At 54.9% G+C, this 25997-nt stretch overlaps 1 protein-coding gene across 2 annotated transcripts in view; it reads right to left on the minus strand.

Annotated features, from left to right (window-relative positions):
• Positions 1–8738: 8738 nt before the first annotated feature.
• UBE2G2 (ubiquitin conjugating enzyme E2 G2) overlaps positions 8739–25997 on the minus strand; it is a 37343-nt gene continuing 20084 nt past the window's right edge. The window contains exons 4-6 of one of the 2 annotated variants that reach the window (XM_026492958.4): positions 16899–17017; positions 13271–13411; positions 8739–10395 (exon numbers count right to left, since the gene is read on the minus strand). In XM_026492958.4, coding sequence (XP_026348743.1) covers positions 10283–10395; positions 13271–13411; positions 16899–17017 — 373 coding nt within the window. In that variant the 3' untranslated portion in view covers positions 8739–10282. The remainder of the gene's footprint in view (positions 10396–13270; positions 13412–16898; positions 17018–25997) is intronic. The other variant, XM_026493044.4, reaches the window with a different exon arrangement.

The following is a 25997-nucleotide window of genomic DNA, read 5'->3' on the forward strand; positions in this document are numbered from 1 at the left end:
ACGGCCACGGCTGCATGCCCGCCACGTGCCAGAAGCCAAGGGTGTCCAGCTGCCATGGCTACTCCAATCGCCCCTCACACGGCCACAGCAGCAGAGTGGCAGGAAACCCTGCCCTGCTCCCCAGGGGCCGCCCCTCGACGCCCCCCTTGTGCAGCGTCCACAAACCATGGCCCCCACGGCCCAACGGCCTTGCCCTGTGGCGGGTCTGTCTCTCTGCCTCTTTGAATAGGCCTGACATTAAGGCCTGACATCTCTGTGAGGCCCCAAAGCGGTGTGGGTTCATACGGATAAAGGTCTAAAGCCAAAAATTAATGGGAAATACACTTTCAAAGTGATCTCTAAAAGGTGAGACCTGGCATCAAACAGAACTGCCTCTATCTCCGTACCCCACCCCTGGACCCAGTGTGTCAGAGGAGGAGGGGCAGAACAGCCCTGCTTCCCCGTTCCCTCCCCACGAGTGCCCGCGAGCGAGCCCACCGAGCAGCCCGACACACGGTCAGGGACGTGCCTGCTCTGAGGCGGCTACGGCTCTCCCAGAGTTTCAGTCTTTACCTCGTGTTTGTCGAATTCTGCCAAGAACACGTGCCAGCTGTAACAATCAACACAAGGCAAGGACGGTGATAGCGTGGGTCCCACCGCAGCTGCCATGGCAACCGGTCCTGGGCCAGCACAGCAGACAGAGAGCAGGCATGTGTCTCTGGGCAGCAGAGAAGGGCTGGTGTCAGACCACGAGCCCCAGAGATGGGAACATGAGGCCATGGGTGACACGGATCCCTTCCCAGGGACAGTGTCCACGGCAGCACAGAGCTGGACTCCAGGGAGAGCGCAGCGGCTGGAGGTCAGAGTGGGATGTGGAGGGAGGGCGCTGTGTGCGAGTGGCGACGGCTGAGGACGGGGTGCACGTGCCAGGGTGCGTTCTGGAGCGGCAGAGCTTGGGACACCCTGGGACACGCCTCAGATCCGACCTTCAAAGCATAACCGCGCCATCAGCAGCGGCAGGGGGAGAGCAGACCCTGGACTCCCGCCATCGCAGCAGCAAAGTTCAGTGGACACGTGGCTAGGGAGTGCGCCTGAGATGGTGTGGGGACACAGGCGCCGTGAAGACTGCAGCCGGCGTCCTCCGGAGCCGCCGAGAATGAAAGTAGGAGCAGCTGCGTGAGCAGGAGGAACCTCAGCAGAGAGAAACTACCAGGTGAGACTGAACTTCTCAGGCCTGGAATACGCGAAACGAAGACTCACTGTGGGCCTGACCTCCAAACGGATGAACAGAAGTCAGCCAATCTGAGGAAGACAGACACACAGACTCGGGGGTCACAGGGAACCCTCAGCGCTGCAGCCTCGTGTTGCCGGTGCGTGGAAGGATGTGCGAGGAGCAGAGAAACACTGAGATCGTGAACAAAGTTTCCCCAGTTTGATGGACAACTTCAAGTCTTGGCATCTGAGCAGCTCTCAAACCCCAATCAGAACAGGTACAAAGGCGGCACATAATTGGGCGCCTGGGCGGCTCCGTCGGTGATGCGTCCGCCTTCGGCTCAGGTCATGATCCCAGGGTTCTGGGTTCGAGTTCCGCAGCAGGCTCCCTGCTCAACGAGGAGTCTGCTTCTCCCTCTGCCTGCCACTCCTCCTGCTTGTGCTCTCTCTCAAATAAATAAAATCTTAAAAAAAACAAAAAAACAAACCTCCAAACATGCATTTAAAAAAAAGAAAAAAGGGGGCACATCACAAACTGCTAAAAACCAAAGAGAAGAGAATCTTCAAGGTGGACAGAGGAAAAGAGCACTTTGCATCCAGGAGCAGGAACGCACCTGAGCACCGGCCTCGGAAACAGTGGAGGCATGTCCTCAACGGGCTGCAAGAAAATGAAGTCCACCCAGAATTGTACACCCAGAAAAAATACGCGCGGGGGAGGAGACGAGATGCTTCCCAGTAAGAGAGTGCTGAGCGCGGCTGCCGCTAGCAGAAAGGTGGTCTCAGAGGGAAGTGAGAGTGCGAAGCAGTGAGTGCGCGGCCCACGTGGGAGCAGACATCCCCACGGTCTGGCCGGGTCTCACTGCACCTGCGGTGAGAAGAGAGCCAGCGCACCAGGAGCAGAGGTGAGGAGGGAGGAGCATCCTGCACGTTTGAGACCGAAGGCACCAGAGAGAGGCAGGCGAGGTGGCGGCAGCGGGGCACGTGGAGGACCCCGTTGGGGTGCTCCTGACTCGAGGACGCGTGCCACTGGCCTCACAGCTATGGCTCAGCTCAGATGGAGGGAGGATGGGCACTAGAAATGTCCAGCAGGGCTGTGGTGGCGCCAAGACGGGGCTGCCACGGCCTCTCTCCCCTGATGACAACTCAAACTTGGCACAGAACACACGAGGGTGCCTGTGGACTCGGCAGGCAGACCAGGACGGAGTGCGGCTCAGTGAAGACCCACTCCTGGGGGGCCGTCTTCCGCCCACTCTGCCTGCACCGTCTGGTGGCTGGCTGAGCAGCGGGCCTGTGGGCAAGCGTGGGCAACAAATTCCCCAGGAGAAACCCTGTTTCCAACCAGAGGACCAAGCAAAGGTCTGCCGCGTGCCAAGGAATGTGGGGAACCCTCTCCTTCCTGCTCCCGCCCAGCCCTGCCCCCAGGCCGCCTGTCACAGGGCTGCCCCCTGCAGCCACAGCAGGGTGGGCGCCCAAAACCCCAGAGAGCACCTGTATCTCTGGCTAATGGAAGCCGGAGAAAAGGCTGCCAATGCCCCAGGCCTGCGAGGGACCTGCTATCTTCTCTCGTTTCGTTCACTGCTTGGCTCTGAGGGCAGCTCCAGAGAGCTGACCGCCTGGCAAGACAGAGGCTGTGACTCTGAGAACTCCAGATTCTGGCCGGGAAGGTGTGGGAGGCCCTGGGGCTGGAGGTTGGTGGGGAACAGCAAAGAGGGGTGCTGGAGAAGGGGATCCGCAGGTTCCGTGCACCCTACACGGAGCGGCGTGGGCCCAGATGCTCAGAAAGCTCAGAGAGCCTGTGATGCGGGTGCCCACTCCGACCCCGAGCGGTGTCTGCTCCCAAGAGCAAAGGCCCTGGACACCCGCCGGCCTCGGAACCAGCGCCCACCGAGGCAGGCCGGGGTTTCCGTCCGAGCCAGGAGGGCCGATGCCCTGCTCTAAAGGAGAAAATCTCCCAAGAACTCACACAGAACCACAGTCAGCAAACACAACATAAACTGAAACCCACCTAACAAACGGTACCTGTAAAAATCCACACTTTGGCCGCCCTCCACAAGGTGAGGGGCACGCACGGAGCAGACTGGAAACAGAAGTTCTCAGCAGAGCAACAGAAAGCATCAAGAAGTCCTAATTCTAGAACAAGGGAAAATCCAACACATGAAATAAAGATGTTACTCTGACGGCTCGACGGCTGAATGGAGACAGTGCAGAGGAGTGTCTGTGGACTGAGGACCGTCAGGACAAAGTGTCCGTCCTGAAGGACATCAGGACAGCTTCCGGGGGAAAGTGCGCACCGCGAGGCCTGGCATCCGAGCACGGGGTCCCAGATGGAGAGAAAAGAACTGTGCAGGAAAAAAACCGTTGAAGAAATAATGACTGAAAATTCCCCAAATCTGGCACATCCTGACAAAGTCCAGTGGAGCCTAAGCAGGATAAAGTCAGAGGAAGCCGTGACCAGAAACCAGAGACAAAGACAAGGGCCTGTGAGCGTTGGAGAGCAGGGGCGGATTACAGCAAGGGAGCAGCCCTCTGAACCCGCGGGCGCGTCTCGTCCCACACCAGCCAGGCGCGGGCAGCGGGCGGCGGCACCAAAGTCGCGAGAGGGCGGCGTGGACTCCAGAGGGAACACACCTTCAGGGACAACGGCAAAATGAGGACGGGCTCAGACGGCAAAGTGCTGGCAGCTTGCCCTGATGGCGCAGGCGCCCGTCAACAGAGCGTGGCGACCCTGCCGACCCCACGCGGCAGCGGCCTCCACGCACCGATGAAGGAAATGGAAATCGTGACGATCTCAGTAAGTGTGATACACTCTCTTGCTCCTCGGATTCTTTAACCACGGAAAGCAAAAGCCAGCACACGGTCGGGGGTGGCCAGGCGTGTGCGGACGGACCATGGGTGACAGATCCAAAGGGCGGACCAGGTCCTGCGCGGCTCTAGGGGCTCCAGGTTTACTTTACGGACTCCAAGAAGACTGAAAGATCAGGTAGGGAGACAGTAACCCCCAAAGCAAGCCCTGGAAGAGGAGCACCGCACACAATAAAATATAACGTATTTGCTACTAATGCAAATCAATTATATTTAAAAAGCAGATAAACTAAGTGGAATACCAAAAATTATTCCAATAGTCCAAAGGAAGGCAGGAAAACCAGAACGAAGTAACAAATGCCAGAAGGGACAGACAGAAAGCAAAGAATAAAACTGCAGACCGAAATTCAAGCGTCTCGATAATTACATTAAACATAATTACACTAATTAAAAGCTGGAGATTGTCAGATTGGATAAAAAGTAATAAACACTGGGACGCCCGGCTGGCTCACTCGGAGAGCGGCAACTCCTGATCCTGGGGTCATGAGTCCGAGCCCCACGGTAGGTACAGAGATTACTTAAAAGATAAAAAAAATTTTTTTAAGTAATAATAAAGATAAAAGATTTTTGAAAGACCCAAGTATGTGCTATTTATAGGAAATCCACTTTAAATATAAGGCTATAGGTGCTCTAAATGTTAAATAAATTAAACAAAAGCAAAGTCTGTCTCCGACGAGCGTTTAAACCCGGGAGGTTTAAACAACTTACTTCTCCGAAACTTCCAAGGAACAGGCTATCCCACAAGAGAACAGGAGGAAGACTCCACACTCCCGAGGCCCTCGCAGCTCTGACGCCAGTGCCAGGGCAGCAGAAGGCGAAGTCAGGTCCCCGCCGTCTGTGCGCCGAGCAAACTGAACAGCGTGCTCCCAGGGCGAACGGGACCGCCCCAGAAATCCGAGGACAGTGTGAATACAGACACCCCACAGGTGTGACGCGCTCTGACACGGGGGAAGCGGGTGCTCCTGGAGGCGGGCGCTGAGGCCGGCAGGTGGGCTGCTGCATCGCACCAGCCGCCTGGGAACGACCGGGAGTCGGGGTGGCAGGTGCTTGCCCGGGGAAGCCCCTTGGGGCTCGTGGTGGGGGGTGGGCGAGGAGGCCCCCAGCGGCTCTCAGGAGGGTAGGGCGAAGCAGGGAGGCTGGTGCTGCATGGGGGCAACTTTTGTTTCCCACAGCCCCCTCTCCACTTGTCCCCCGGCCCTGGGCAGCCCTGAGCAGTCCCTGAGAGGCAGCAGGGTCACAGAACACCTGGTCAGCGCCGTGCAGCAGCCCCTTAGCACCAACCACCCCCAGGGGACATGCCAGTCAGGGGGCTTGTGACAGGGGCACCATGCTCTCTGCAGCACAGGGACAGCATCCCGTGTGTGTCTACTGTGCCCCAACACCAGACACACACAGCTCTGCAAACCAGGCATGCAGGTGTGGGCGGACAGGGTAAGCGTATGCGTGTGTGCGGGCGTGTGCGCACAGGTGGGCAGGCTACGTGCTGTGTGGGTGGTGTGCAGGTGAGTACACAGGGCTTCGATGTGCATGCGTGGGTGCACGGGTGTGCAGCGTGTGAGGGTGCAGTGTGTGCGTGTGAAGCCCCTGGGCCCAGGGCCCACCTGTCCTGCGCAGCTCTGCCTCTGCCCGCCCCACCTCACGGCCACCCGCCCCTCCCTCATCAGCCCCACTCCTGCCCCGCCGTGCGGCCGCCCTGTGCCCTAAGGAGGCTGAGCCGGGAGCTGCGCCCCAACCTCTGCCCACTGGAGTCAACGGCATACGCACCGGCCCCATCCTGCCTGGGGTGCCCGAGCTGAGAGCCCCAGTGACACCACAAATGTGGGCTGGACCGGCCACCACACCAAACGGGGATTGTTTTTGCCAGCATGTGGCCAGAAGCCTCCAGGAAGGTGAGGGGATTCCAGGGTCTCTGGCTGGGAGGCAGTGGGCGCCAGCTTTGGGAGGGCCGCCGTGTGCCGAGCCCCCCACCCAGAGTGGTGCTGAAGCCTGACAGGCACAGACGGAGGGTTAGGATCCTCGTCACCAGCAGGGTCGCCCAGCCAGTGGCGGCAAGGCGGGGCGGCCCGTGAACTGCAGAGACAGAGCCCCCAAGCACCCTTCAGCCCTGCCCCCACCATGTAGCCGGGAACACAGCTCCCCAGGCCCTCGGGAGCCACGGCATCTCCAGTGGGCCCTGCGGTCTCCGTGGGCAGGTTCCTGAGGGACATGCCAAGGACACTGGTCTCAGGGGTTGCATTCTTGCCACACGTGTCCCAGCTGCCACCACAGGAGAGCAACATGTTCCAACGGCAGGCCGCCAGGCTCTGCTGCTCTGGGCTCCCCACTGAGCAGGCACCTCGCAGGGCTCTGCCTAGGCCCCGTGTCTACCATCCCTGCAGGCACTGTGCTTCCTGCAAAGTGGAGGGGCGGGGTCAGGAGCCCACTGCTCAGCCAGACCCCAAAGCCACAGGGGCTGAGAGCCCTGGAGGAGCGGTGCACGCACACACGAGTGCAGGTGCACGGGTCCACACACGTGGGGAAGCATGGTGCTGACATGCATGCTGAGGGCACACTCAAGCGCCACATGCACGTGTGTAAGTACGCGGATCTTAATGCAGACGGGGGACATGCTCGGCGGGGTAGCGCCCGGGGTCTGGCAGGAGGGACGGCGCTGCCACCAAGTGCCCCACTTAGCCGCTCCATCAGGCGGGAACCGGTCCCAGCGGGAGAACCCCCTGAGAACCCCCGAGCCGGCTCTGCCCTGAAGCTGCGACTGTTTAATGTGGTTCCAGCTCATTTACCGCATTACCCAGGATTTCAAAGAGCCATTAGCACAAGACAATCCCTCAGTCTCCTGTTTCCACCTGAATGGGTTCCAACGTCAGGTCCCTGCCAGAAAGGTGAGCCCACATGCACACGCACACACAACATGAAAGGAACCTGTTGCCACCGCTTCCCTGCAGCACACAGGAGGCCGGGGACCAAGACGGGCCCACAAGGTCGCTGCCATCCACACACTCACACACACAGCTCGCCGTGGGGCCCCGAGGGGCAGGCCTTTCCCGCTGCCCACACGGACAAGCCCGTCCCACCACCCACCCCCACCCAACGGGCCGCAGCCCCTCTGAGGCCCACGGGCCCTGCTCCCAGCCTGGGGAAGGCAGGCTGGTCCCACAGCTCTGGGAGCACTGCCTCCCCGCTCCGGATGAGCAGCGGCCCCCACACCCGGGGCCAGCGGGAGCTGCCCCCAGGCTGACTCCATGCAGGGGTTCAGCACCTCCGACAGGGAGCACACAGGCCTGCAAAAGCACAGGTCAGTAGCTAGGACGGCAGCAGCCTGGAGAGGGGCAGTGCAGTCCCACAGTCTCCCAACTATGACGCCCACCCTCGCCAGGCACCCAGCGCCCCTCAGAACCCCCCCCCAGCCCCAAGTGCTGAGCTCCCTTCTCAGCAGGGTCCTGATGCCCTGGCCTGGTGGGGCTCCCATGGAGATGCGCAGCCTCCTGCCACCCCTAAGAGGACGGGCACCAGGACAGCCTGGGACTCTAGGCTGAGAAGCTGAGAACTACAGAAAAGCTGGGGCTCTGCAGACACACACGTCTGCAGCTAGAGCAGGCTTTCTGTGACCTGTGTGCCCACTGAGGGGAGGGGGGGGGGGGATTGACTAGGGCTAGTCCCACCTCCCCAGGCCATGAGACCCCGTTCCCAGGCCAACCTATGCATTCTACACTCTTCTATCTCATACATGGGCTCCTTTCACCTACAGCTGCCTAATGTGAAGTGATAAACGGACTCAAAAAGGAAAGTAAGGGCAGAAGACCACCATGTGATCCCATGTCCTCAGGTTGGCAGGACAGCCTCCACCAGCAGCGCCACCACCCGCCCTGCCCACGTCGTGGTGCCCACGTCGAGGTGCTGACCCTGCCCCCCTCCCCAGCCCGGGGCATCAGCCTCTCCTGGTTCAGACAGGAAGCCCAGTGGGGAGGTGGTGATGACCTCCAGGGCCCCACCCTCAGAAGCAGGTGAAGCAGGAGCCAGAGGGAGAGGGAGAGGGGCAGGCCCACCCTGGGGGGGGGGGGGTGCAGAGCAACTCCGAGGGGAAGTGCGGGTGGGCACTGCGGGTCCCGAGCAGGCTCGTGTCACCGCAGGAACTGAGCAGGTGGAGGTCCGTGCCCGGCAGGCACCCAGGGTCTTCATTGGGCCTGGCTGGGCTGGGCCGTGCCGGGGTGGGGGGGGGGGGGGGAGTGCCGCGGGGGGGGCCGATGGCGGGGCCCCGACTCCTCAACCTGTGCAGGGCACGGCCGGTCCTCAAAGCGCCCATGAGGCGGCTCCTGGAAAAGCACCTGGAGCGGAAACACGCCAATCACAGGTCACCACAGAGGCACGCGCGCCCCCTCACGCTCCCGGCGAAGAGCCAGCATCAGAGTCGGGTTCCCAAGTCTGGTGGAGTCGCCTGCCTTCCCGCGTCTGCAGAACCGTGTGGCCTCGACGTCGCGCCGGCTTCCCCCCCGCGGCCCACGGTACAGGCGCGGCTGGCAGCACGGGCCGCTCGGGGAGAGGGCGCCGCGGGCCGAGCACAGGACTGGGGAGAGCAGCTTTCTGAAGCAGACACCGCGCCAGGGGGCCTCCGCCGCCGCCTGGTGCAACCAGCCCTTGGGTTCTTGTAGCATTACATAAGATTCAACAAGGAAAAATACAACGCAGACTAGGGGGAAAATAGAGAACTTTATTTTTAACATAGTAATTAAACTCCACCAAAGAGTAAGGACATGAGATTCTTTGTTTCCATTTAATAAATACAAGTGAATAAAAATACTTTGTTTGCAAAGAGACTGCCTCTCTTCCTCCTCCAGATTTCATGGAAGCCCTGCGGACCCCGCACGCCACATCCCCCCACAAGCCACTCCTTCCCTTTGGGTGGAGAGGCCTGCAAATACTATGCGGGTACGACACCTCTCCTTTCCGGACGCCATTCCAAACACAAGTTCTTGTACTGAATGTCAACTTCAAAATGGTTCCCTTGAGAGAGAAAGAATCTGGTTTCCTAACAGAAGTCCAGCATGGATGGAGCCCCTTCCACCAACACTTGTCAACACCACGAAAGTACACGTCAGCTTTCAGCAAGACGGACTCCTGCGTCCGAAACAGGGAAAGGGCAGTGGAGAGTAGGGCCTCCTGTACGTCTTACAGACGGTCCCTCATTTCAAAAATAGAAAGTCCTACTTAAATTTAACCTGTCTGAAACAGGCCAGATACTAGATTCTGCGTGCAACAGATCTGTTATTGCTGACAACGGAGACCCTGGTGCTGTGCTGCCGAGCCACCCAGGCTGGCGAGCTTCGGGACTACGGCAAAACCACAGACTGCAACTAAGTGCCCTGCGTCCCCCGCTGCCTCGGTCGCCACGCAAGGTCAGGGATAAGGCACGCCTGTGCGCTCTGCACTCACGAGGGTGAACTCTGTCTCAGTGGTTCACGCTCCGGCTGCGGCCACACGCACAGCAGCTCAGAGCTCCCAGTGTTTAGCTGGATCCACGTGTTCCTGCCCTAGGGATGCGCAAGTCAACGAGGACACAAGTATAAATCTTGGCTAAATATGACCGGAAGAAAGTGTCAGTCTTTACAACCAGCAGTAAACCTCTCTTTCACACACCCCATTTCTCATTAATCCATATTTTTTAAAAAGTATTTATTTCCTGAAAGTATCTCTAAGTATGATAGTCTGTAATACACAACAAAAAAGATGTAACGAGATTATAAGGAAACACGTCTGAAGTACTACAAAGCACAGAAACAAAGTTATGTCCCTGTCCTGGGGCCCACAGAGCCGTCCCACCCAGCCTCTGCTCCGGCTGCGAGGCCCTGTTTCTTCAGAAGGAGCATGACTGGTTCTGGCCCCCGGGAGTGTGGCATACACACGCCCCCACCGACCGCGACAGAGGGAAGCCGCTGGCGGTGTGGTGTGTGGGCGCTCTGGCCGGGAGAGGTGGTGGGGACAGCTCTCACCATCTCCCTGAACCGCCCTGCCAGGAACACCATAAAACTGCATCCGGCTGTCATTATCCTACATACATCATAATTTCAGAAGAGAAGCCTGTTTGGAGCGGGAAAGATAGGGGAAAAAACAGATCTGTGGTTCTGCAAGCTTGCCTTTTTTGGTACCAGCACAGAGTGTCCCTGTCACTACGCCTTCAGCAGAGAAACCCCGGCCGCGACTGAGTGCCGTGTCCTCGTGCGTGCAAGGGTGGGCCTCAGAGCCCTAGGGACTTCTGCGCCAGCTGCCTGGCCACCCTGCAGAACTGCTCCCGGTCATCCCGCCACATTTTGGAAGCATCCACGTTAGCGCCACTCTCATCGTTGGGCTCTGAAAGAGAAGGAGATGCACTCCCTGTGAAAGGGCCCCTGGAAAGCAAGGGCCTTGTGAGGTCTTCCATTGCACCTGAAACCCTCTTTCCGGAGCTGTGTCCCAGAAACAAACAGGAGACACTGGTGTCTGTGAAACGCTAGGGAAGGAAGTCAGCTCTCCGAGAGACAGACCGAGAGGCAGCGTCAAGTCAGGGACGTCACGCACATGTGGCACAAAGACCCATGCTCATGATCCCTACCTGCCAAGTGTCTTGAAGACATTCTACCTCGCTCTGGAAACCATGGGCCCCCACTGGACAGTGAGCTACAGACAACCCACTGGCTCCCCCTATGGCCCCACTCCTCCCTCCAGCTGCCCACCCAGCTCCTGCCAGAGGACAAGGTGAGGTCAGTGTCTGGCTCCGGGGCACACCTGATGCCAGCAGGTGCTCCAGACCAATCAGGATACACACACACACAGAGGCAGCTGGGGCCTGCGGGGCAGGGAGCCAGAACACTGGGAAGTGGTGGGTCAGAGCAGGACAGGCAGCCAAGAGGCCAGCACGGCCACAAGCAGGACCCTGGCCGTTCCCTCATGCCCCAGCCTCGCTTCCTCAAGGCCACCACGTACGTCTCTGCTCCTCCAACCAAGATGACTTCTGCCCTCCCATTTATTCAACAAACCCTTCCCTGGCAGGTCGGTGCGTGAGGCCTAGTGCAGGGCACTGGTGTGCAGAGGGCACACCATCTAGCGCGCCTACAGACCAGAAGCATCCACACGTGCATCCTTTCAAACTCAGTGCTACAAAGTGGGCAACCGCAGAGCAGGAGGCAGCGGACTGGGGGTCCTGCAGGCCTCAAGGAGGGTGTGTGCTCAGACCCCTGAGCAGGCCCGACTGCAGGGAGCACACGAGCACGGACAGAGCCAGTCCTGCTCCCTACCCAGCACCTGTGACAGCAGAAACCCCCAGGCCCAGACGGCTCACAGAGGACTAAGGGCTGCAGCCTCTTAAAGCAGGCCAGGATGGAGGGTGCCGAGCAGGGAGGCTGGCTGCAGCTGAGCTTGGGGGGCGGGGGGGGGGGGGGGAGACAGAGCTGGAAAAACAGAGGGCACGTACTTTGAGAGCAGTTTGTAAGGAACACATTAAAACCTTCTTCTTTTTTTTTTTTTTTTTAAAGCAAACTCCACACCCAGAGTGGAGCCCAATCCCGGCTCGAACTCACAACCCTGAGATCAAGACCCGAGATGACAGGGCGCCTGGGTAGCGCAGTCGTTAAGTGTCTGCCTTCGGCTCAGGGCGTGATCCTGGCGTTCCGGGATCGGGATCGAGTCCCACATCGGGCTCCTCCGCTGGGAGCCTGCTTCTTCCTCTCCCACTCCCCCTGCTGTGTTCCCTCTCTCGCTGGCTGTCTGTCACATAAATAAATAAAATCTTTAAAAAAAAAAAAGACCTGAGATGAGATTAGGAGTCGGATGCTCAACCGACTGAGCCACCCAGGCACCCCTACATTAAAACCTTTTAAGAGTCAACTTGGGACTCTCTCTCCCTCTGCCTCTCCTCACTCTCTAAAATAAATAAATCTTTAAAGATAAATAAATAAATAAAACCCTTTAAGAAAACAATTTATAGCAAAACTGTTTGTCATGGTACAATTTACAGCTGACATCTGAAGACAGCCAACCTACCACCTCTCGAACCTGATGCGCTCCCCCAGCATGTGACGAAGAGGTGAGCGCCTCTGCCCTCAGGCACACGCACGCACGGACATCCTTGCCTTCTCGGTACCCGAGGGCCCAGTAGGCCTCCCCTTCCGGGCCTCCCACAGCACTTTCCACCCTCCTCCAACTCTCCTCCATTTCTTTCCTTCCTGGTCATCTAGATCATTCCTCCCTACGTCTCCTTGAGGACCCCTCTCCTTCCTCGTGCCCTTTCTCATCCCCTTTGTCCTGCCCCTCACCCACCGTCTTATCCGGACATGAACTCACAGCCTCACTTCCACACCTGGCCTCGGCTGAGAAGCCACCAAGGATAGACACTCCTGCACCAGACTCTTCTCCCAACCTGGCCCCTCTGGATTCCTGCCCCCAGAGACAGCAGCCCTCTACCCCAGCACCGAGGTCAGAAACACAGGAGTCACCGTGCACATCAGCGAGCCGCAGTCTCCCAAATGCACCCGTCCTCGTGGCCCCGAAGCCATCCCTGGCCTGCTGGACGTCCTTTTCTCCCAGGCCACCATGACACCTGCCCAACAGGCACGCTGCCGCCAAGGACGGTCCTGCTAAGGCACGGCTGCATGGCCTAACATCCCCGGGAGGCTCGGGCTCCCCTGCCCCCAGCTCGAGCCATAACTAGTGCTGGCAGTGCCCCCAGGAGAGCCAGAGGCCTCAGCCCAAACACCTCTGCCACCCCCTTACCTCGCTACCTCCTACACATTCTAAACTCATCCCAACAGCCCGGTGGGTCTCTCCATCAGGACGTACCAGTGACTGGCAACCACAGGTGGATCTGGAAAGTCCCCACAGAAAGCAGGCCTTAAAGTTGGGGTCTAGGACACACTAAGCTTGACACCCCAGGACCAGCATCTGCGACACAGCAGGTGCCCCAATAAACACACACTCCATGGACGCAATGCCTGAGGACTAGAGTATGGCTCATTCTGGTCAACATACAATATACACAACCCAGAGTCATCTTTAAAACACATAATTATGAAAAGTCTGCTTACACTTGGAAAATCGTATACAAATAATTCAATGAAAAAGCAGAAAACAGCATATGCAAATCAACCACAAACAGAAATGACTTATAAAGAAAAGACCGTATGAGGATAGAGAAGCAGCCCCGTGCGGTCTGGCTCCCTCCACCAGGGCCAGGGCGGCCACGGGCCATTACCTGCCAGCATGCTCACCACCGAGAGCAGGATCTTCTCCACGCTCTGCACAGGGCTCCACCTCTCGGCGCTGCTCTCATAGCCCATGGGGTCGTCGCCCGGAGCGTGAAGGATGGAAATGCAGACTCGGCCATCAGGGTAGACTGCAGGGGTCAGAACACGGCAGGTAAGCCGAGAGAATGGGTCCAGGGGACACCACACTGAGCCGGGCCCCACCGCGGGAAGGGGGTAAGCGGTACACAGAAAGCCAGCTGTTTGCACGGCTGGAGCAGAGCCCGAGGTGCCAAGCGCCAGGCTCAGGTCCACATGGCCAGGTGGGCCCCTCACTCACTGACTGGGCTCTAGGCCCGTCTGTCCGGTCCCAGGGTCCCAGGCACCCGGATGGCTCCACCTTCACAGGGATTTTTTTTTTTTTTTTTTTTTTTTTACTGCTATACCTAAAAGCACTAAATAAATGAAAGATTGGTTACCTGGCAGTGAAATATTTCAGCAAAGTAGCTCTTGTAACCAGGATTACTCACAATAATTTTCAGAGCTGATTTCTGAGATTTTCTTAATTCCACCATGAAATCCTGGAACTGGACTATGAAAATCTATATCCACAGCGCCAGGATGAAGGCCACTGGGATTACTGAGACATCAAGAAGGAAGATGGTGCCCTGACTTCCCTGGGGACTCACTCGAACAGAGACCAATGGTCATCTGTGCCTCTGGAGATCAGGTGTGTCCATCCTAAGCCACCCCCGCCACGCAGACTCAGGAACCAGATGCCTGCGATCTGGGTAAAGAAAGATGCATTTCTATTCATAGTGTGTGACCAGTCCTATCGAGGACACTGCAGGCGTCTGTCACTTCTCTCTTTTACACGTGGGAGATTCTCAGGTGGTTCAGTGTATACTCAGGATAGACTCGACTACAAAACTGTAAGGCCAGTAAGTTATAATAATAGAAACAAGACAATTCAGAATAAATTTAGGTAATTCCCCTTTGCTCGTGAGCTCAGAACCCCCTGACCACTGAGAATCCTGAGTGGCTCTAAGGGCCTCCCTCTGGTACCTCGTTCCTTGTTCCCCTGACCACCCCCACCCCAGGGTCTCTGCTCTCTGGCCACCCAGAACCTGTGCAACTTCTCGCAGAAGGAAAGCATGTGCGAATCTGTCACAGACGTCAGTATGCCCATCTGTAGCACCCTACATGGGACCTGGACACCCACAGCTCTGGACAATCCGTCTGCCATGAGGTTTCCGACTCTGGTGGCACCCCCACATGGTGACAGGGCATACCCCGAAACACAGAGAAGCAGCTGTGACCCCGCCCCCTCCTCTCTCATGGGGTGCCTCAGTTTCCCGCCCCAAGCCTCCCTCTAATCCCTCCCAGCCCCCATCCCTCCCTTGTCTTGGTTCCACGCTGCTGGCCTCTCTTTCCCCCAGCCTCCACGCTGATGTCCCAGCCCTGCAATCTGTCCTCTACCCTTCAAAGACCACGTTGCACAAACATCAAAATCCTTCTTACTGACCGACCCGAACTGGTCTGGCCCCTTCACCCCCCACACAGGGCCTCAGCATATGCTAGTGCCTCCCGGCCTCTCACAGATCCCCGGATACCCCTACTGCTCTTGCGGCAGACGGCGGGCTCGGCCACCGCCTCCACAGGGCACCCTCCCGGGCCTCCCGGTGTGACTTTACATTTATCCGTATTCTTCCATCCATGTCTACCCCTGCCCTCAGAAGGGGAGCTCTTGATGGTCAGGGCCCTGCCTTTTACTATCTGTTCACCCCTGTATGCCAGCAAGTCTCAGCAAATGTGCTGAGTTATTCTTTTAAAGTATTTATGAGCTGACCGATTTTTATGATACTGGTAAACCTACTAAGTAGTTCTCAAAAGTAGTTTTTACAAAATAAAAATCACACACATCCACACACTAAGGACAAACTTAAAAGCTACTTGTATTGATTATCCGGACATCAGACGATTCTGGTCCATGATCGAGTCATCAGTTTGCGGCCACATCACTCTCTGACACGACGTCACAGGAGCTCTTCTGAGGAATGTGTTCATCTCCGACACAACCTCATTATTTCGTAATTGCCCACAATCCTCTTTGTAGCTGCATATTACAGCCAATCGATCTGAAATTGTTGACTTCTTCAATCAACTCTATCCACCATAACATTTTCAAACTCGGCATGACAAAATCCTAAACCCATGCCAAAGTCGACAGCGATATGATGGGCACCCATCCAAGTCCAACAGGGGCAATCCTGAGACCCTTCTCGGTGGGAGTGGGGGCGGGGGCGGGGGGGGTCTGGGCAAGCCTCCCCCACGTGGCGGTACTCAGGCAGGTGCAAGCGAGGGGAGAACTGCGAGGTGGCTTCATTTGTAAGCCAAGGGGTGTCAAAGGCTCAGAAAGTTCTGTAAATGCTCTCATGGATTAAATTAGCCTCGAGCTATTTTATATGCAGAAAAGCGGAGGAAAAGAATCCAATTCGAATAAGAAAATATTTCATTTCTACAGAACAGTGTAACTTACTTGCTTTCCTTCTCCACAACTATTAAGATCATGATTTTAGTAGCAATCATCATTTATAAAAAGGAACATTCCTAGGGGTGCCTGGGTGGCTCAGTCGGTTGGGTATCTGCCTTCAGCTCAGGTCATGATCCCAGGGTCCTGGGATCGAGTTCCGCATTGGGCTACCTGCTCAACGGGGAACATGCTTCTCCCTCTCCCTCTGCTCCTCCCCCCAACTCATGATCCCTCTCCCTCTGCTCCCCCTGTTTGTTCTCTCTCTATCTGCCAAATAATTAAGTAAAATCTTTTCAAAAAATTTTTAAAAAGGAACATTATCCTAAATATGATTAAAGATATAACATATTTTCTTACTAATTCTCATATCTATAATCCCCTCTTGTAAAAGGAAGAAATAAAAACCACAGCCATTCAGGAATTCCAATTCCTACTACTAGACACTTTTCCAACTTACGTCCAGTAAATTTATTCGATGATATAATTTCCCCCTCTTTAAAATACATGTTTATTTTAGAAAAAAAGATTTACAAAAGAAAAAAAGATCCTATTACTGAAAGAGAATCACTTCCAACATTTCTGTGCTGCATTTCCGGTTATATACATTTACACGTGAATTTTTTTTCAAAAAAATTATAACAAGCGTGTTTAAACATAACCTGCTCTTCTCATTCAACACAGGACTATCTTTCTATATTACTAAATATTACTCTAGATCATCTAAAATACCTATATAGTACCCTAACATATGGTCTAGTGCAGCTTAGCGATCAGCTCTCTGTTGTTGAAACCCAGACTGCTCTGACTGGTCCCCACTGTCGGAAACCACAACGGGCCGGGGCTGGCGTCACCCTCTGCACACACCCGCGCTCGTGCCTCTGTGCGACCCGCCCGAAGAAGGAGCAGACAGGTCAGACGGCGTGCGGCGTCAGGTCCGCCTTTTCCCTCGTCGACGTTACGCTCTCTTTCAACTGATGTCAACATAACCATGACTAAGTGCTGCAGTTCAACACTCAGGTAACACCTTCCATGCGCCGCATCACCGGCAGCAGCTGACCTGCGCACGACCCCCGCCTCCCGCTCGAAACCACGCCCACAGCACTTACTGTTGGGATGGAACATCTCGCAGGTAAATCTCATCTTGGGGGGACTTAATGGGTAATCCAGCGGGAAGCTCAGGATGGCAGGAAAGACACCAAACTCAAAGCAGGTGTCTTCTGGGCCCCTAGGAGACAGACAGTAGAGAAGTTCAAGGGGGTTCTTCAATGTCCACCACACTGTAGCAAGGAGCTAGGAAATTTCTACTGCTTTATAAACACACATGAAAAGATTATATAAATAATAAGGATGAACTGGTACTTCTTTCTGAATGAGAAAGTAATGTCTCACCGTCCCACTGCAACCTGGTTTAAGACTCAGGGACAAGCACAAACACCGCATTACAGGCACGGCGTTCACATTAACAAAGGTGAGCGTGGGGCGGCAGAGCCTCCCTAGAATATGGGATCAGGGGAAAGAACTACTAGCAACATTGTAAGGCCCACGGGATCTTGTCTTCTGTATGCATGCTGTACGTTCACTTGAAAATAAAGATACACATATGAACACGTTACAGCACTACTGTATTAAATGAGGGTTAAGAGTGGTTATTTCAAAGGCTACTTTAAATTTTTAATGTGCCTAAGAAATGATTTTGTAACCTTCGAGACACATGAAGAGCACCCGTGTGACCACGGACTTAGGCTCCCGCCGAAGGCCAGGCGCGTGCACGCGCATCAGAGCCGTGCCAGCACGTTCCCGGAGCACGCCGTCACCAGGCACCCGCGTGCCTGTCTGCCTGGGCTGCCGTCCCCATCACACGGAGAGTGGCAGAAACACACCAAACCACTTCTACGTCCTGTCAAACATGAACACAACACCTGTAAATTAACACTATCCCGACCCACGTGCGAGACACGACGGCAGCGGAGGAAGAGCCCCCAGCTCAAGAGAGAAAGACTCCTCGCTAACCAATGTGCATTAGAGTCTCTGCCTACGTACGTCTTCGGGAAACGACAGACACTCAGACAGCAGCAGCTACGACCGTCTGTGCGTGAGCGGAGCCACCCCTTTGGAAGGGCCTGTCTCTCGAAGCCATGACGTGCACTAGGAGCTCGAACACCTGCAGCAGGAGACCGAGACCCAGGCCACTGCAGAAGCAGCTCAGCAGTGGAGACAGGCCGCCTTTCAAAATGAAAACCAGATACGGCACAGGAAAAAAACAGCTGATAAAGATTTATTCCAAGACAACCTTCATTTTTAAAAAATCATTTTTTCAAAGTATAAATATGTTTCAAATCAATAAAATTACTTTGATTCAACAAAATAATATAAACTTGCAAACAGTATAAACAATGTTTATCTCCACAATTAAAGGAGAAAGACAAAAATTTCAAAAGGAAACTGAACAGAGAGCTTTCCTACAACTTGGTGAAGCCGATCAGGGCTTTCAATGGCACCCACAGTGGATGCCAGGACTGCGTCCCTGGAGAAAGGGGGCTGGGCTGCAGTAAAACAGTCAAAATGAGAACAAGACGAGAAGTGTTTTGGGGAGCCAATTTTTTTTTTCCTATTTAAGAGACCGACCTTCATTTTGAAAACTGCACCCTTGCTACTTTGGGGGGAAACCATAGTGAATAGCTACTTTGTGCTGGAGAGGTAAGCATCCCAACAGCACCCAGAGCCTTGGCAGAAAACCAGGATAGGGAAAACCACATGAAGAGGGACAAGTGTGGGGCCCGGGCGTCCGTGCCAGAGAAGGGGCTGCAGGCGGCACAGGGAGCCAGTGCCACCACCACCAGCTGGCTGCCGGACGAGGTGGTCTGAGGCCTGCTCTGCACTTCCTGAACGGCCATCCTGGACACCTCTTCCTCTGCACGCAGACCCAGCACAGACCGAGAATGAGAGACTTATAATCATCCCATGCCTCTTCCAGTAGAAGAGCTCCTGGCAGATGACAAATGCCACCCATCAGTCATCCACAGGCCCCCTGATGAAAGGTGTCTGCAAGTACCACTTTCCCGCCACTGTTAGCAAAGCTGGGAAGGCCAACGATTACAGGGCGCAGCCGAGGTCCTGAGCGGTCTGGTGCAGGAGTGAGGGGTACAGCACGGTTCAAACTTCTCGCTCAGAAGGCTGGGCAAACAAAGTCACTCTCTCTGAAAGCAACACTGTCGTAGGTCAGGAATGCTTGCCAATAATGCCTCAGTATTTCTGGCACGTTGGAGTCAGAAGAGAAAAAAAAAGTTTGTGCAGTGTTTTGGAATGAGCCAAATGGTATTTGCTCAACACTCTGATAACAGTTCTTTGTTTCTCATAATAGGGCTTTCTTTAACATTAAAAAAAAAATCCACTGGGTCAACCGTAGCCTCAGAAGCATGATCAAACATTTCCTAAAGTGCTCCCACATCTTAACTATCAAAGCTGTTTTCGAATGCCCTAGTTTGCTACTGGTCTGAAATGAGGGTTTCCTTCTCCTCCAGGACGCCCTGCTGCCCGGGACAAGCACGCAGGGGGCCCATGCATGCAGCGGCGTGCCTGCTGACTCTGGAAAATGCTATCATGTCAACTCCTGAACCGAGACTGAGAGATATAATCAGTGTTATTTTTGGACGAACTTTGGTGCCACACTCTAGACAGCCTCACTTCTCTCTCACTAAAGGCCGCATCTCAAAAATCTTCAGGTAAAATAAAGTACAAGAAGAAGAAAGGAAAATTTATCTAAATCAAATATAAATTCTTCAAAGCCAGCAAATTAATGGTCTACAAAATTTCAGGGCTCTGAGGTATGTACCCTCACTCTCTGAGACGAGTATCCACGGGAACAGTAACAACCGTGCTCTACTCTGTAAAGGCAACCACGTTTCAAGCCGCTCCTCTGACTGGCTGACCGCTGGCGAATGACAGGCCGAGCAGATACCGAGAGGACAACACCCACGGTCTAAAGCTGGCCACTGATGAGCCGTGCTCTCCCTTCGAGAAGGTCCACTGCCTAGCTCACCCTGTGCCCAGAGTTGCAGGACGCCTGCAATCACACGCCACCAAAACCACTTGCTCACTTGCAGAGTCCCTGAAACCTGGAGAAACGCTGGAACTAAATTCAAGAGAGAAACCGTTCTTCCTCGCTTCTCCCTTCTAAAGCTGTGTCTACGTAACAGAAGAAGCCTCCAGGCCTGCATACCTGAGGCCTCAAGGAGGCCACAGCACTTACTGTGCACCCTGGGTGTGTCTGCGTGTGAGCAAGCCATCTGCCCGCCAGGCATGTTCCCGGCCTACAGCCCGCACGTCATTCCAGCTGCAGCAGCGCAGAAGCTGGCTGTCCCCCTTCCGAGTCTGTCACAGCACATGCACAAAATGTCTCAGACACACATACGACAAGGTTTTAAGACATGGAGGCTGTAAACCATTCATTAGTACTTCAACTCGAACTGGATTACTAAGGGGGAATGAACTCTCCAAAGTCATAAAAGAGAAAGGCACACTGCTCAGAGAGCGCCTCCACTTGCAGGGAATGGGTCCCCGTGACCCTGGCACTGCTGAGTCCACAGAGCACCCAGCAGGCGGGCCAGGAGGGGGGCCTGGTGTCAGCACGGGCATCACCGGCCTCCTGCGATCACCGCTCCACAGCGGAGCGCCCCAGCTCACCACGCAGGGGGTGGCCCACACAAGCCCCCGTGCTGCGCTGCTCGGGAAGGCTGAGCACGCCAGCTCTGCCATGAGCTCCTGGCCTGTAATCCCTCCAGCCCCTGGGCTTCAACCCACGCCAGGACGGACGGAGCGCCAGCTGCTCGAGGGCCCCAGGCGCTCCCTGGGCAGCAGGAACCCACAGCCTGGCAGGAGAGACAGCACAGGGCCCGGGGGACGGGGACTGAGGGGAGCGCCCAGGGATAGGAGCAGGCGGGCTCGGCCAGGACAGAGCCAGCCCCACGGCAGGGTCTCTGGGGAGCTGTTCTGTTGCACTTTTCTTCTTTTGTTGTGCTCTGTGCACCCTGACCGTCCTCATATACAGAACCAAGGCTGCGAACCGTGGGCAGAGGAGGACAGCACAGGCGTCCTCCGCTTCGGGGGAGCACGGCAGCAGCAGACACAGGTTTTCTTCCATATAATTTCCTCAGATTGAATCTGTCCAAAAGGAGGCTGCAGGCATACTCTAATTTTGGGTTTTCTGTGATACAGGCATCTCTGAAAACTTTAAATCAAACGTATTTGACCTGTATTTAGCGCGTACTAAATAAGTCCGTCATTCCAAGAACTCCACAGTCCGTTCTGACAGACAACTTTTACAACACAAACTTGAACTAGGAAAATATGTGTTGCGAAATACTCAAATACATGCGGTACATAAAAGAAAACCGAAGTGCTCCCCTCTCTGCCCCCTGCGGAATCGCCTCCCCAAGGCAGACACAGGGAAGCACTGTCACTCTCCAAGCTTGTCTCTATGCTCATAAACTCACACACCTTCATCCACAAAACTGGATTTCTTCAAATTAAAAATCTATCGTGGCACTGCTGACAGGAATTTGAAAAGACCTAACGACGTGGAGAGAGAAGCCGCGCGAGGCGGCAGCAGTCCTCAAACCGACCCGAGGCTCCGCACCATCCCGCGGAAATGCCCGCCGGCTTCTCTGCAGACAGTGACGCGCCGATCCTAAAATTCAGACGGAAATGCAAGGGACCAGGGAGAGGCAAAATAATCTTGAGAAAGGAGAACAAGATGAGAGGGCTCACACTTTCCAATTCCAAACTTCCTATAAAGCCACGGGAACCAAGACTGTGTGGTGGTGGGGGAAGGACAGGCCCAAATCGATGGGACATAACTCAGAGCCAGACAGAAACCCCTACATGTGTGGTCAGTTGATTTCTGACAAAGGTGCCAATGAATGAAGCTGGACCCCTACCGCATGCATACCCAAAATGAACCCGAAATGGATCAAAAATGTAAAAAGTAAATGTAAGAGCTACAAATATAAAACATAAAAGAAAACTTCTGTAACCTTGGGTTGTATGACACCAAAAGCATGATCCATAAAAGAAAAAAACTGCTCAACTGCACTTCATCAAAATTAAAAAACTTTGAGCTTCAAAAGACTCCATTAAGGAAGCGAAAAAGGAAAGCCACAGCCTGCAAGAAAACATCTGAAAATCACATGTCTGATAAAGGACTTGTATCCAAAATATATGAAGAACTCTTGTGACTCAATAAGACGATGACAATCCAATTAAAAAATGGGCAAAAATTCTGAAGTTCACCAGAGATACATGGATGGCTAACAAGCCCATAAAAAGACACTCAACACCATTAGTCATCAGGAAAACCCAAATCAGGTCCACGAAGAGATGCCACCGCACACCCACAGGGCAGCTGTGATCACACCTCAGGCACGGGGGAGGGAGTGGAGAAAGAGAACTCGCATGCGTGCTGGTGGGAAGGTAAAACGGTGAGCTACGTGGGAAAGCAGTGTGGCAGCTTCTTAAGACATTAAACATGAATTTACTCCGTGTAAGAGCATCTCCAGTGCTGTACATCTGGCGGTACGCAGAAACGCGATGAAGACAGAAGTCCACACAGCTGCGCGCAGGGGGTGGCAGCGGCCCCCGTCACAACAGCCCGGGGCCCCTCGCGCAGTGAGCGGATGAAGCAGGTGGAGCCCATCCCCCAGGGGACCGGGTTCGGTGGGAAAGAGGAAGAAACAACGACACGCACACGCAGCAAGGGAAGGAATCATGAACACTGAAGAGCGCTGAAGAGTGAAAGAAGCCAGACACACAAGATGGGCAATTTCATAACTTCATTTGCAGGAAAAGTCCAGAAAAGGCAAATCTATAGAGTCGGAAAGTAGAAGACAGGCTGCCTCCAGCTGAGGGTGGGAATGCGGGCTGACGAGGGGCACAGACCTTTTTGGAAATGCTGTAAAAGTGCTATGGGATGGCTTCAAAACTATAAATTTACTAAGAGCTCTGACTTACACACTTAGACACACAGAAACCTGGGCCCAACAGGCCTGGGGCTGCTGTCAGGGGCTGTCCAGGCAGTGAGGCGCTCGGCAGCCTCCCACCAGATGCTGGGAGTGGAGCACCCCAACTCCCCAGTTGTAACGACAAGAAATGTCTCCAGATACCACCCAGTGTCGGGAAGGGGGCGGGCAACAGAATCATCCCGGTGACAACACGGGTCCAGGCCCACGGTTCCCTGGCTGGCTTCCTGCACTCAGCGACACACTGGACAGCTTTCCACAGCAGCAGGCAGAGTCCGCCTGGACCATTCTGGGGCCACGTGGCGTTCCAGCGCTGGACGACACATGTGTTCCCCGCAGCATGTCGGACAATGATGTCCCCACTCTAACTGCAGGGAGCGCTGCAGGAACCCTCCTCACCGAGGGCTGCTGACCGAGTCCCAGGCCGCGACTCCCGGGCCAGAGAGCCCACAGCACAGATGAGGACGGCTATCTCAGTGCCACAGGCCTGTCAGGAGGCGAGGCACGGACAAGCGACATGCCGGGACGGTCTTCCGCACACGAACGGGCCTAACGTAGAGGGTGGCAGCCACGACCCTGACCTCTGTGCATAGGCCCCCAGGCTGAGCACAGACAGCCGAGGAGCACCACCTGGGGAACCTCACACCCGCGGCTGTGACATGTCGGGGAGCTGGCGAAGGGTCGGAGGGAAGGAGGTCCTTCTCATTTTACCGGAGCTTCTGGTCTGGAGGGGAGTTAGGTGGGGAAGGACAGAACAGGGCAGCAAGATCCCAAAGGCCTTCACACCTTTTCTAGCCAATGAGGACAAACAGCCGGCCTGCACCAGGGCTCCTCCTGTCCTCACTGAAGCCCCCACATCCACCCTTGCGGTCAAGGACCTCGGATAAGCCCAGGGCGACAAGGCCACACAGGGCAGAGACTCTGGACCTGGAAGAGGCAGAACGTGATGCCACCTAAGAGGACGATGAGCCTCTTTGTTCTGACCCGCATGAGACAAGAGTGGCTGGCCTGAGAGCACGAAGCCATGCCAGCCACACAGCCCTCGGGTCCCACATCTCCCCATCTGACGGGAAGCCCCGGCCCTCTTCCTGGCCGTAAGCTCAAACCCCACCAAGTGTTCAGCCGAGAGCCGTCCGAGTTACCTTCCACCTTTTTTTTTAAACTATTTTTTTTGAGGTTTTATTTAAGTCATCTCTACACCCACGTGGGGCTCGAACTCACGACCCCAGCATGAACGGTCCGCACACTCTTCTGACGGAGCCGGCCGGGTAACCCAGAGCTGCCTTCTACTTTTCATCAGAGAAGAGGCTGTGGCAATTTGACTCTTTCGTTCTCCTCCTGTTCCTTAATTTGCTGCATTGCCATCGTACACCCTCCACCTCGTTCTCTCGGGGGGGCATCTGGGGTCACCTGTGCTACACCTGCGGCCGAGCGCCTGGGAAGCTGTTTTCCTCACAGCACAGCCGAGGACAGACGGCGGCCCCACGGGGGGCAGGGCTACCGACCCGGCAGCACCCTGCCCCCCCAGAAAATGGGGCAAGCGTGGTTTCAGAGACAACGGGACGTGGCAGAAACTCTGGGGACAAAGAATGAAAAGAGAGAAAAGCAAAGCTACTACGGAGTGAAACTCAGCCAGCTGTCTGCCAAACAGCAGCGTGAGGCCAATCAATGGGAGGACAGCTAATTCCTTAATAGATGCTTCAAGTACATCTGTAAACGCCTCTTGTTTGTAAAAGGGTCTGGAACAGGACCAAGACCCACAGGCTCCCCAAGTCCTGAAGCAGGGGAATTCCAAACTAATGCAAGAGCCTTCCTCACATAGAAAGGCGCTGAACACACCTGAAAAAGCTCTCATGACTTTTAAGTGGAGGCATAACTGACACGCGACACTGTTTCAGGAGCACGGCATAAGGACTCGCCATCGGCAGATACCACAACACCAGCACCACTGTCAATCTAGTGAACAGCCAGCACCGTACAGTTACAACCTTTCGCTTCTTGTGAGGAGCACCTGCAGATTTCCTGTCTTGAGGACTTTCAAATACCTACTGCAATGTCACCGACCCTGGTCGCCATGCTGTCCCCCTTTCACTCCCGACACACATTCACTTTATAACTGCAAGTTTGTACCTTTCGACCTCTGTCGCCCATTTCACCCCCAGCACCTCTGGCACCTATGTGCTCTCTGCACGAGTCTGGGGGGTCATGGGATTTTAGGTTCCACCTGTAAGTGACATCGTATGGCATTTATCTTTCTCGGACTTATTTCACTTAGCGTAATAGCCTCAAGGTCCATCACCTTTTCACAAACGGCAAGACTTCATTCTTTTCTGTGGGCATTATCCACGCATGTGTGTGCATGTGTATACACACCCACCGTGTTTATCCTCTCATCCATCGCTGGAGAGCAACTCAGGCTGCTTCCTTGTCTTGGCTGTTGTAAATGACGCTGCAGTGAACAGGGCGTGCAGACAGCTTTCCGGATTGGTGTTTTCATTTTCTTTGGGTAAATACCCAGAAGAGCGATTGCTGGGCCGTAGGGTAGCTCTATTTTTAACTTTTTGAGGACCCTCCATACTGTTTTCCAGAGTGGCTGCACCGCTTGCGTTCCCACCAGCAGTGTAAGGGGCTCCCCTCCTCCGCATCCTCGCCAACACCTGTCGTTTCCTGTCTGTCTGTGTAACGTCCGTTCTGACTGGTGTCAGGTGCGTGATGAGTGATGGTGAGCACGTTTCCATGCACCTGCTGGCCATCTGGAGGTCTTCTTTAGAAAAACGTCTGTTCAGATCCTCTGCCCATTGTTTAATCAGATTACTTATTTGTTTGCTGTTGAGTTGTGCATATATATTTTGGAGGTATCAGAGATGTGGAATCGCAAATATTTTCTCCCATTTTGTCGGTGGGCTTCTCGTTCTGTCCACGGTTTCCTGTGCTAAGTGGAAGCTTTTCAGTTTGACATTGTCCTACTTGTTGATTTCTGCTTTTGTTGCCCTGGCATCTATTACTGTGTGTTTTCAAAATACTCATTTAATTTTATAGTGTTCATCTAAAATTAGTAATAGTTACCCTAACAGGTTTAGTTACCCCAACACTTTTTTAGAAACCATACTGGAGGGCTCACATGTCCCTTAAAGGGCTTCTAAGTAAGTCTGCTGATGGGCACAAGCCAATATCTTGCAAGCTGGGAGACCT

This window comes from Ursus arctos, unplaced genomic scaffold (genome assembly GCF_023065955.2).
Source record: "Ursus arctos isolate Adak ecotype North America unplaced genomic scaffold, UrsArc2.0 scaffold_4, whole genome shotgun sequence".
In the NCBI taxonomy this organism is placed as follows: Eukaryota; Metazoa; Chordata; class Mammalia; order Carnivora; family Ursidae; genus Ursus; species Ursus arctos.